Below are 12,408 nucleotides of genomic sequence, written 5' to 3'. Positions count from 1 at the left end.
GCTGTTTGATTTTAGGTTTTTATTCTGTGGCAGAGCAGTTACAGTTGGGTTTGTCTGTGGCAGGAGAAGACAGGGAAAGCTGTTAAAAGTTGTCTGTAATTTCATGAGGCAAAACCAACTGTTTGTATCCCCTTCTCAAAAAAGAAAAGGAGCCTCACTGATCCTCTTTATTATAAAATTATTGTGTTATTTTCTTCCTACTTGTTGGAAGTAGAGGGCAGCTGGCTGCTGTGGGTTGTTTGGTGTTTCTGGGGTGCTGAGTTAGGGACATTTCTGCAGCAGAGAATTGCGTTAGCAGCACCATCAGCTTCCAGCTTCACTGTCAAATTATTTTTCTCAGCTGTTTTTTCCATTTTCAAGCCAAATTATTCTAATTTGAATAAAGTCTTAGGGTTTAAGCTTCAAACTGGTTTGTTTTAATACTGCTGTTGTTTTTTAATGCTTTATTCAGACTTTGGTACCAGCACCAGCAGCGGAGGGCTCTTTGGGACCACCAACACCACTTCCAACCCCTTTGGGAGCACATCTGGCTCTCTCTTTGGCCCAACCAGCTTTACTGCTGCTCCAACTGGCACGACTATTAAATTTAATGTAAGTTCTGCTTTTTCTTCTTAATCCAGCCTGCTCACTGTGGAGAGCATTCAGTTTTGCAGTTGTTTGTGTGATGCCTTGCTCCCTGAGGTGACAAACTGAGTTTGTGTGGAGGTGTTCTGAAGTGATTTGAGAATATCCCTTCTCAACGCTGTAGAATTTCAGGCTTGCTGGGTTTAGAGCTGTGCTAATGCTGAAGGAGGAAAGGAGCTCCTAAAGCTGAGCCTTCCCAGCAAGTGCTGTGGAATTCAAGGTGATCCATGGCAAATGCTGGCAGCAATGAAGGTTGGAGATATCTTGGGATGCTCAGAATCAGCAGAGCTCTCGTGAGCCAGCCTGGCTTTGGGAGTGGGACCGGGAAGGAGAGGAGGGGTGTCCTGCCTCCTCTGGACGAGTCCCCTTTAAGACAGGATTCAGTAACTGCTGCAGAGTTCCGTGGCAGTTGGACCGAGGGTGGCCCAGCACAGAGGCCTAGAGGAGCTGGGCTGACTGGGGCCTGCTGGGAGAGGGGCTCTTTTCCCCAAAATCCTGTTCGTGCAGAGCTCATCCCCCTTCATTTCTGGACGAGCTGATGTAAGACCGAGGCTTTGGGGGTAGAGCTATGGTGCTGCCTGGGCTCCTGCAGTGCTGCTGATTTGTACTTTCATAGCACTGCTAGAAAGGGGGACTGTGAAATTCATGCAGCGCTCCAGGGTTTGTGCCAGAAGCTGAGATAAACTGCTTTTAAAGTGAAACCGAAAGCAGAATTGCTGGGAGTTGCCTGGAGTGTTCCTGGTGCAAGTTCCACTGTTGATCATCATTGAACACACCTGGGTGAGGCCTCAGCTGTACAAATAATGATGGAATCATAAAACCCTGAAATCACACAAGGGTTGGGTTGGGAGGGACCTGAGATCCCACCCAGTGCCACCCCTGCCATGGCAGGGACACCTCCCACTGTCCCAGTGTCCAACCTGGCCTTGGGCACTGCCAGGGATCCAGGGGCAGCCACAGCTGCTCTGGGCACCCTGTGCCAGGGCCTCAGCACCCTGCCAGGGAACAATTCCTGATTCCCAAGCTCCCATCCAGCCCTGCCCTCTGGCACTGGGAGCCATTCCCTGTGTCCTGTCCCTCCAGCCCTTGTCCCCAGTCCCTCTGCAGCTCTCCTGGAGCCCCTTCAGGCCCTGGCAGGGGCTCTGAGCTCTCTCTGGAGCTTCTCCTCTCCAGGTGAGCACCCCCAGCTCTCCCAGCCTGACTCCAGAAGGGTTCCAGCCCTGGAGCAGCTCTGTGGCTCCTCTGGATCTCTCCAGCAGCTCCACATCCTCCTGCTGTTGGGCCCCAGGGCTGGAGGCAGCTCTGCACAGGAGCTCTTGCCTGAGCAGAGCAGTCACACAGAGCCTCAGGCGTGTGCTGGGTGTAGGATTTCCCAGGATCTGCAGGAAGTCCTGGCTGTGTTCCCCCAAGTGTGTCTGGATTTAACCTGGCCCTTCCTCCCTTCCCGGCAGCCCCCGACCGGCACCGACACCATGGTGAAATCCGGCGTCAGCGCCAGCATCAACACCAAGCACCAGTGCATCACTGCCATGAAGGAGTACGAGAGCAAATCCCTCGAGGTCAGTGCAGGGGGACACAGCCCTGCCCTGGGCCACAGTTGCTGTCTGTGCTCATTAGTGGAAAAATGCTCATGAACCTCCCACATCTGCATCGCGCACAAGGGGCGTTGTCAAGTGAAACAATTCACGCAGAGCCACGTTAATTGCAGTTTGGTTTAAATGCTTAATGCAGGTCTGGGAGAGCTGAAATTCCATCTTGTCAGTAGGACATGAGAACCTGTTGGGAGCAGCCCTGCTCTGCTGAGATAACAGCAGCGTCCCAGGCAGAGCTCAGTTGTTTATTATAAACTGCTGTTCCCAGGGATTTAACCTGAGGCCTTCCCTTCTGGGCTGCTTTGTTTGACCCTTCAGAGCAGACTGTTTATAAAAAGGTGTGGGAAGTCAAATTGAAGCCCAAACGTGGATCTAAGTTTAGGTCCCATATTTGGTGTCCTTATTTTTAAAAATGTGGGTGTTGCAGCTTTTTTTGAGCTTCACCTTGGTGAAGATGGGGTGCTGTGTGAGTGTGAGAAGGACCCTTGCCTGCCCTTGTCCTGCGTAAAAAGAGCTGGATTTTCCTCTAGGAACTCCGCTTGGAAGACTACCAGGCAAATAGGAAAGGGCCCACGAATCCTGTAGGAGCAGGAGCAACTGCTGGCTTGTTTGGCTCTTCCACTGCCACGTCCAGCACAGCCACAGGACTCTTTGGCTCTTCTACTACCAATACTGGCTTTTCCTATGGACAGAATAAAACTGCTTTTGGAACCAGTAAGTACTGCCTGGCCCTGCCATTCCTGTCAGTGCACGTGCAAGTATTCTGTTAAACCATTTCAAATTCTGTGGTGCGAAAGTGCCGTGAGCTCAGAGTTGCGCTGGTTGTGTTGCCAGCATGGCAATGGAGCTCCTTGCCATAGAAATCTCTTTTCTTAGTTTTCCTTGGAAAAATTCAAACAGCAGTTGGGTTTTTATTAGGTTTTGCAAACTGAAAAGTAAATAGATTATAGAATCCCAGAACGGTTTGGATTGGAAGGCACCTTAAAGCCCATCCAGGGACGCCTCCCACTGTCCCAGGCTGCTCCAAGCCCCAGTGTCCAACCTGGCCTTGGGCACTGCCAGGGATCCAGGGGCAGCCACAGCTGCTCTGGGCACCCTGTGCCAGCGCCTCAACACCCTGCCAGGGAAGGGGTTTTTTCCTAGTAATGGATATTTATGTTTGTGGAATTCGACCGTAAACAGACCCAAATCCTTCAGGTTGTTGGATGAGCAGAGATGGGACCCATGGAGCAGCTGGAGCTGTGCTAGGGGGGGAATTGATGTTGGATTTTAGGGAAAGGTTCTTCCCCAGAGGGTGCTGGCACTGCCCAGGCTCCCCAGGGAATGGGCACGGCCCCGAGGCTGCCAGAGCTCCAGGAGCCTTTGGACAGCGCTGCCAGGGATGCACGGGCTGGGATTGTTGGGGGTCTGGGCAGGGACGGGGGTAGGACAGGATGGTCCCCGTGGGTCCTTTCCCACTGAGGATGTTCAGTGCCCTCTTTTCCTGTGTGGGTCTGCTGGGTTTGGTCTCACTCCGGTTGGTGTCCCAGGTACCACCGGCTTTGGCACCGGCACCACCGGGGGGCTCTTTGGGCAGCAGTCACAGACCACGAGCCTGTTCAACAAACCCTTCGGCCAGGCCACCACCACGCAGAACACGGGCTTCTCCTTCGGGGGCACCAGCACCCTGGGCCAGCCCAACACCAGCACCATGGTAAGGGGGCTGGGAGCGGGGCCGCGGGATTGCGATGGGGTGTTCCTCACGTTCCCCACCACAGGGCACTGAAAGCGGCGTGCCGAGCTCTGAGGGCTGCGGTGAGTGAGGATCCTCCTGGCTGTCAGCTTTGTTCCTGACAGCTGGAGAAGAGTCAGCTGTTCACAATGTCGTGTACCCACTCACCTCCTCAGGCAGCCTCTCTCTAGCAGCTCCAGTGCTTCCCATCATTTTCACACAGATAGCGTTGTCCCATGATTAACCTTGTTTGGGAATTCAGGTCCTGGGCTGTCCGGTGACAGATGAGCAACATTTGTGAGTTTTTGTGACAGAAAGATTCTATGTAGTTGTAACTTGTATAACTAGAGGCTTTGGCTCCAGATGTCCTGTGTTCTTTGTGAATTTGTTGTGACTTCTCCCAGAAAACCCTGTGAAATGTTTCTTTTCCATCTCCCTTGCTCAGAGCGATGAGGAAGTTCAATATCCTTTAAATCTTGGAGCATAAGTTTTTTGTTTGTTTTTGTTTTAATTTCCTTTTTGTAACTAATTTCTCGGAGAAGGACTAAAGCTTCTGGAATGCTCTTCACCCCTCCTCTTCCCCCAGCACAAGGGCAAACGTAGCATTGTTTTATTGCCTGATTTTGCGTGTTGGATCTGTTGTTGTCAGTGCTGGACGTGGAAAAGCCTGGGAGCATCACCTTAACCTGGTTCCTGTTTGTAGGGTCTCTTTGGGGTCACCCAGCCCTCGCAGCCTGGAGGCCTTTTTGGGACAGCTGCCAATACAAATGCTGGGACTGGATTTGGAACGGGAACTGGCCTTTTTGGACAAGCCAACACAGGATTTGGTGTTGGTGGTTCGGTATGTCTGTGCCTTTGTGATAAAGAGAGAAATCTCAGCAGAGCCCTGTCCTGGGTGCTGACCTTCACAGAAGTGGCGTTAGCTAGGAATTAAGATGTCTGAGATACAAAAGTCAGGTGCTTTGCTGTAAGCTGGAGGACAAACAGGCGTAGTAGAGTCATTTTTTTAACGAGTGACGTGTGGAGTGAGGAAAGCAGCAGGAGATACCGAGGTTCTCAGTGCCTGGGCATGCCTCGGCACAGAGTTGGAAATACAGGTTGTACATTGTGACGGACCAAAACCAACCTGGGTTTTGATACTCAGTCGTTTTGGTTCTGATGGAACAAAGATCACAGGATGACTGAGATTGGAAAAGTCCCTTAAGCCCCTTGAGTCTGGCCCTAACAGCTGCTTTGGGGGTCTTGCAGTGGCTTGGGACAGCCCCCACTCATGGGAGGGTGGGCTGGGGGTGCTCAGCCGTGCTTGGCTTTAGTTCTGCTTCTGCCTGCAGCCAAACACCCATACAATTCCTGTGGTATCAGCACCCCAGGTTTCCCAATTCCTGTTTTTTTCCTTTCAGACCCTGTTTGGGAACAAGCCTGCTGGATTTGGAACCACCACGACCAGCGCTCCCTCGTTCGGTACCACCACGGGCGGGGGCCTCTTCGGTAACAAACCTGCTCTGAGTTCAGGAACCCCTGCAAACCCTTCCAGTGTGGGGACAGGGAAGAAAATGGGCGGTTGCAATCATTTGAATCTGTCCTGCGTGTATCACACACTGCAGAGAGCACGTGCCAAGTGTCATAGGGTTTGAATTGTCAGGTCAGCAGTGGCCCTGCCACAGGGAAATGTGCTGGGTGCTGGGCTGTGCCTTTGCTCTTGGTGGGGCTCCCTGACTCAGGAAGGAAGTAGTCAAGTGCCACTGTTTTGGTGAGTCCTTAAGGGAATTTTCAGCCTGGGATGGCCAGGAGAGGCCCTGGGGATGCTGAGGAGCATTGGGAAGGGCATTCCCAGCTGCTCAGCTCCAGGGAGGCTCACCTGGAGTGTCCTGCTCAGTTCTGGGCTCCACAGTCCAAGGTGGACCAGGAGCTACTGGAGAGGGTCCAGGGAAGGCCACAGACATGATTTGGGGTGAGGAGAGACCATGGGAGCTGGGCCTGCTCAGTCTGGAGAAGGGAAGGCTGAGAGGGAGTCTGTAACACGAGGTCTGTGGGTTGGAGACAGACACATGACACAGACCTGTTCTGAGTCCTGAGCAGCAGCCAGTAATCCACTTCATTGTTCCAAGCTTCCTTTTATAGCCAGTTGGAATTTCCCGGGCTTGGGAAGCGTATTGACTGGGAATCTCTGCCCTGCCCAGATCTCCGGCCAGTGCTGTGTCTGCATCCAGGGCTGAGGTGGGCTTGACTGAGGTCTTTGTTCCCCATGGGACTTCTAGAACCAGCCTCGTCAGCCAAAGTGGGTCTGCTATCATCAGAGTCATTATATCCAGCTGTAAACCGGGTGTACATTGCTACAGGGATCCAGTAACCCATCCCGATATCCCAGTAACCCATCCCGATATCCCATCCCATCTCTCCAAGGGTGTCAGGGTGCTTCCAGACTCTCAGTGGTGCCAGTGACAGCACAAGCAGCAGCGGCCAGGAACTAAAACACAACAATTGCAGCCCAGCCTGAGGAAGAACTTCCTTCCATGGAGGGGCAGAGCCCTGGAACAGCTGCCCAGGGAGGGGCTGGAGTCTCCCTCTCTGGAGACATCCCCAACCCCCCCGGCCACATTCCTGTGTCACTGCTGCAGGTGGCCCTGCCTGGGCAGGGGGCTGCGCTGGGGACATCCTGAGGTTCCTTCGAGCTCCAGGCATTCTGTAATTCTGTGGCTGAAAACTCCTGAAATCAGAGATTTGGGGAGCAGAGGGGTTTGTTAGGAGGCTGTGAACAGCCTGTGTTGGCACAGCAGCCCTGGGAGAACTGGGGTAAAACCGGTGATCCGGGGCTTGGGCAGGTGTCAGGAGATCCTGCACTGCACTGAAGGTGAGATGAGTCAGCTCCAGTTGAGCTGGTGGCTGTTGTTCCTGATGGTGTGAGGGACCAAAGCCCTGAGGAGCTGCTGTTGTGTTCCTGGTGGCCTCTGATGTGAGAGCTGATGTTGGGTCAGTGTGTGACGGAGCAGGAGTGCATAGGGATGGCTGAGGGGAATGGCAGCTTCTTTTGTGGGACTCTGGAATCTCTCTTGTCTTTTTAAATCTGGATTTCAGAGCAACAAAACTGTATCAGAGTGAGTAGGAGGGGGTTGGATCCTGCCATCCCTTTCCTGTAGTGCTGTTCTGTGTTGGTTATTTGAAGGCAGTGAGGCCTGCCGTGCCTTTAGCCTGCTGTGCCAGCCTGCCAGGATAGACAGGGCAGAGCTCAAGGGGACTGGGTCATCTTTTAGGTCCTTCCCAAAGCAAGCTCAGTGCAGTTCTCAGAGCTCTGAACCAGGGCAGCCCCTCGGCAAGCAGGGTTTGACTGTGGTGAGCAGTCCTGGGCAAACCTCCCCGGGGTGTGAAAGGTGCTTCTGAGTTGTTGTTCTGCTGCTCAGGTTCTCCACGGCCCCACCAGAGTGTCGGCGAGACCAAACCTTTGCAGCGTGTGCTTTTGGCTCGCCCGTGTAGCAGCAGGAGCAACGGAGCTGGCCTCCAAGGCTTGGTGCACAGCTGCGGTTTTTCAGTTTAATCCTGGCTTCGTGTACTAACCAGGCATGGGATGGGGTCAGCATCTGCAGTAGAGCTGAGCTCATGGTGGATTTGGGGTGGCCTTGTTGCAGCTACGGCTGTGCCCTTGAGCTGTGCGGATCTGAGTTCTCACCTGCTCTGTGGTGAGGGTGTGTGGTATAAACAGGGTGAAATGAGCTTTGTTTCCTCCAGTTTGTCCACTCAAAAAAGCCAGCACCTTTTACTCTGTTGCCAGATACAGCAGCATCATGTCAGCTCTGCCTTTCAGGGAAACGTTGACATTTGTAACAAGCTTTAAAGCTTAAGGTGGCAGACCAGTGTTTTTCTGTGCTGCTTTAATGCTGTATTTATGACTAAAATGTGTTTATGACCACTTAAGTCCCTTCTTGCTGGTTGTCAGTTTAACCTGTGCTGCTGGAAACAGCGAGAAATTTGACTTTGGCAGGGCTCTTCAACCCTGTGATGCTTATTTATTTAAATGCATGGTTTTAATTTCATCTCTAATGAGCTACTCGTTCTGTTGTTGAAGGTTTTGGTGCCAACACTGCTGGAAATAGCTTGTTTGGAAATAAGCCTGCGACTGGGACTCTGGGCACTGGACTTGGGACAGGGTTTGGAACAGGTAAGCAATTTTCCAGCTCATTTCTGGGCAGCTGCAGTGCTTGTGCAGCCTGGGCATTGCCTGTAACCGAGTTAGGAAAGGCTGGGCACCTTTTAGCTTCAAGCCAGGATGGCTCAGGGCAGCTCCAAGGGCCTGGTAGAAATTGGGCAGCGCTGGTGGGACTGGTGAGGTCCTCTGTGCTCAGAGCCTCTGCTCTGATGATGGGGCTTGGGTGCCTGCAGCCTCCATGGGCATGGAGATGGAGAGTGTTTTCTGCAGTTTGGTAAGAAATGGATTCCTTGTGTTGTGAACGTGTCACAGTAAATGACAGTCACCTCTCCTGTCACAGCTCTGGGGGCAGGACAGACGTCCTTGTTTGGAAACACCCAGCCCAAGCTGGGGGGGACACTGGGAACAGGAGCGTTTGGAGCCCCAGGATTCAACACATCCACGGCCACCCTGGGCTTCGGGGCCCCCCAGCCTGCTGTAGGTGAGTGTCCACAGAGCTGCTGCTTGCTGCCTCGTTCCCTGTGCCTGGACACAGGAGCACAGCCCTCCCAAGGGCTTTGGGAGGACAGACATCTCCTTGAGGCCGCTTCTGTTCTCACCTGCAGTGCAGACCATGTTTATCACCCTTTTTTTGCTAATTATATGTATATTTTTTTAAAAATTACAAGTTGCTTTACATGCCCAAGCTTTGTCTTCAAGATTAGTAACATTTCCCATCATTGAATTTGGGGCAGCAAGAATAGATGAGCACTGTCATAGTTTTAATTTCGAACCGGGCGGAAACACCTATTAATGGAGTGGTTTCACGTTCACTAAATTTTGGTCTTGGTACTCTTTCTGTGGGAGAGAGACTAGGAGAAAAACAAAGCAGGCTTAACCTTAAAATTAACATTGTTTTATTAACATACACTAAAAGAATAGAAAAAAGAAAGTTGGAAAAAAACCTAAAACTGCATGAAACTTCAAAAACACTCTTCCCTCCCCTTACAAACTGTTCACTTTCCTACAAAACAACATAAAGAGATAAAACTTGTAATTTTCAGTCAGTTTCACCATCTGACAATAGTCTTTCATCAATTCTTTAGGGGAAGAGTTTCACTTAGAGTCATGGATCTCACTGACAACCTAGAACAGTTCTCTTGTGGTTTTTAAACTGTCACAAAATCAACCACCCGGAGAAACCTGCCTTTGTGACCCTCCCAGGAGCAGTTTCCCAAGCTGCTTATGGGTCATGGGTCTTAGGCTTTTGCATCCTGGGGTGTCACTTTTAAAGATGAATAACTCTAAAGCAAAGGATTCTTCACCTCAAGGTGCAGAGATATCTTCTCACTTCTTCACTGGCTCAGAGAGCTTCTCATCTTTATCTCTGTTCAAGCATCCTATAGGATTAATATTACTTAGTTCATCACAAACACCTTTGCTCAAATCCACACACAAATCTAAACAATCATCTCCATAAATGCATATCTTTCCCATGATTTAAAGGAATGACTTAAATATAGAGTTCATTTCCATGGCTCAAGTAAGAATAGAACAACCAGCTCTTCAACCCTCTGTCCCAACAGTCTTTTCACTCGCTCTACTGACTTCACACTGTTGTTCTTTATGTTCACTCTGTCCTTTCTTACTCTCAGAGAAGGGCTAAGCTCTGGAAGCTTCATGTTGCTAAGAAAGAGTTAAATCTGCCCAGAGTCTTTGTCTCTCCCTCTGTAGCTCGTGGTGTTAGATGTTCAAGGCTGCGCTGGTGAGGGAGGAAGAACTCTCACAGTAACATCAGAGATCAGAGCACTCAGGCAGTCCAGAATCACAAAAACCCAGGCAGGACCATAAATGCCTTCTCAGCTCACCCCTCGGTGTAAATCGGGGTGGCTTCGGCCCAAATGGTGCCCATGGCTCTTACCAGGGGCCCGGCAGAGATCTCTCCCTGCTCCAGAGAAGTTTGGAGAAAGCAGTTGTTGTAAAGCAGCGACCTCTCCTTCCCCCCACACCCGGGAGCTGATGGAATCCAGCCAGGCCTCAGGCCAGCTCCCTCCAAAAACAGGGGACCAGCAGGCCTAACTCAATGTTACTTGTTTCTCTCTGGCCAAAGGGAAAAAGAGAAAAGACCCACCTACAGGAAACCAAGGGGTTTTATATGGTACTTCCCAAAGTCGTAGCTGACAATTTTCAGTGGTTAGAACAGATGCCAATATTCCAACTAACTCTCTGATAGGTCTCTGTCCTTTCTAAAGCAATTCCCAGGTCCTGACCTGGAGAATTATTCTACATTCTTCTATAACTAAAAAACCAAACTGTACTAACCCATGAAAGTAAGGGAAGTGCAGCATTGGCTTTTTCTGTAGTTCCAGATAGGAGAGGCCTAGAGGGCCTTTGTTAGCAGGAATTCTGTGCCATTGGGACTAAAATAAGTGGCAGCTGTCTCCAGCTCTCCTGACAGTAAGCTGTTGTTCTGAGTGGTTTTGTTGTTCTTTGGGAATGCCCACATCCACCCTGCTTTTGTTGGAATTAGAATTAAGCTGCTTTTGGTGGCTTGAATGTTTCACGGGGTGAAGCCTTAGAGCGTTTTAGTAGGGATGAAAGTGAAATGCTTGAAGACAGAGGGGCAAGATTTAAAATCCATTGTAAGAGGGCCTGTATGGTTGTGGTAGCAGTAATGTCAAAATTCTGCATGAAGTATTTTCCCTGCACACCCTTTCAGAAGCCAGCTGCATTCGTTGAATATTCTGGCAGGCCAGGCTCTTTCCACTGCTCTATAGCTCTCTGTGCCCTCTGCTTTTCACCCACGAGAACTCAGTGAGTGTGGCTGCACACTCTGATGCAGGAAGGAGATGCTCTGAGAGCCGCTGTGTTTCTGCCTGCCCTGGCTCTGTTCCCAGAGCTGTAAAACTGAAATGCTGCTCCTTTTGTAGCTCTGACAGACCCCAACGCCTCTGCAGCCCAGCAAGCTGTCCTGCAGCAGCACCTCAACAGCTTGGCCTACTCACCCTTTGGGGACTCCCCACTCTTCAGAAACCCCATGTCAGACCCCAAGAAGAAGGAGGAGGTAAGTGCACATCACCACTGAGCTCGTTTCACAGGTGGCAGTTGAAATGACTCTGCTCTGTGTGCAGTCTTCACTTCAGTGCACACTCAGCAGCCAGCTAAGCTGCCCTCTGTGCTCTCCCAGTGGTGCCGTGGCTTTTTACCCTCCAGGGCATAAAGTGCTTGATTTTATTCCAGTGGAAAGTTCCCTGCCCATGGCAGAGGGCTTGGAAATGCATAATCTTTAAGGTGCTTTCTAACCCAGACCACTCCATGATTTCCTGCTTTTGCCTGCATCACAGCCTTGGAGTTGCTGTGCTCACTGCTGCTGACTGGGAGTAAAGATGGATCCTTGTTAATGATTGGAGTAGTTGTAATGCTTTGCTTAGAGCATCTCTGAGAGTCTCTGATAGACCTTCCCTGTTGATTTGTTCAAAAGGTGATAGAACAGACACTTCCCAGGCTTTTGAGGTGTTAGGGGAGGTTCTAAGTGACTGCTGCCCCCAGACAGATTCCAGGGGCTGGGTCCTGCCTGGCAGCTGGAGCCCTGGCTGATGGATCCAGGCTGGGGCTGAGTCCTGCCTGGCAGCTGGAGCCCTGGCTGATGGATCCAGGCTGAGGCTGAGTCCTGCCTGGCAGCTGGAGCCCTGGCTGATGGATCCAGGCTGGCAGCTGGAGCCCTGGCTGATGGATCCAGGCTGGGGCTGAGTCCTGCCTGGCAGCTGGAGCCCTGGCTGATGGATCCAGGCTGGGGCTGAGTCCTGCCTGGCAGCTGGAGCCCTGGCTGATGGATCCAGGCTGAGGCTGAGTCCTGCCTGGCAGCTGGAGCCCTGGCTGATGGATCCAGGCTGAGGCTGGAGCCCTGGCTGATGGATCCAGGCTGGGGCTGAGTCCTGCCTGGCAGCTGGAGCCCTGGCTGATGGATCCAGGCTGGGGCTGAGTCCTGCCTGGCAGCTGGAGCCCTGGCTGATGGATCCAGGCTGGGGCTGAGTCCTGCCTGGCAGCTGGAGCCCTGGCTGATGGATCCAGGCTGAGGCTGGAGCCCTGGCTGATGGATCCAGGCTGGGGCTGAGTCCTGCCTGGCAGCTGGAGCCCTGGCTGATGGATCCAGGCTGGGGCTGAGTCCTGCCTGGCAGCTGGAGCCCTGGCTGATGGATCCAGGCTGGGGCTGAGTCCTGCCTGGCAGCTGGAGCTCTGGCTGATGGATCCAGGCTGGGGCTGAGTCCTGCCTGGCAGCTGGAGCCCTGGCTGATGGATCCAGGCTGAGGCTGAGTCCTGCCTGGCAGCTGGAGCCCTGGCTGATGGATCCAGGCTGGGGC

The 12,408-nt window shown here is 52.1% G+C and overlaps 1 protein-coding gene across 2 annotated transcripts in view; it reads left to right on the top strand.

Annotated features, from left to right (window-relative positions):
* NUP98 (nucleoporin 98 and 96 precursor) overlaps positions 1-12,408 on the top strand; it is a 37,405-nt gene that overhangs the window by 4,670 nt on the left and 20,327 nt on the right. For both annotated transcript variants that reach the window (XM_040054844.1, XM_040054843.1), the window contains exons 5-13: positions 452-591; positions 2,076-2,183; positions 2,747-2,930; positions 3,746-3,909; positions 4,631-4,768; positions 5,328-5,415; positions 7,988-8,080; positions 8,409-8,549; positions 10,978-11,111. In XM_040054844.1, the coding sequence (XP_039910778.1) occupies positions 452-591; positions 2,076-2,183; positions 2,747-2,930; positions 3,746-3,909; positions 4,631-4,768; positions 5,328-5,415; positions 7,988-8,080; positions 8,409-8,549; positions 10,978-11,111 (1,190 nt within the window). The remainder of the gene's footprint in view (positions 1-451; positions 592-2,075; positions 2,184-2,746; positions 2,931-3,745; positions 3,910-4,630; positions 4,769-5,327; positions 5,416-7,987; positions 8,081-8,408; positions 8,550-10,977; positions 11,112-12,408) is intronic.

The sequence above is a fragment of the Hirundo rustica genome, chromosome 2, assembly GCF_015227805.2.
Source record: "Hirundo rustica isolate bHirRus1 chromosome 2, bHirRus1.pri.v3, whole genome shotgun sequence".
In the NCBI taxonomy this organism is placed as follows: domain Eukaryota; kingdom Metazoa; phylum Chordata; class Aves; order Passeriformes; family Hirundinidae; genus Hirundo; species Hirundo rustica.
This window is presented reverse-complemented; position numbering and strand designations above follow the sequence as displayed.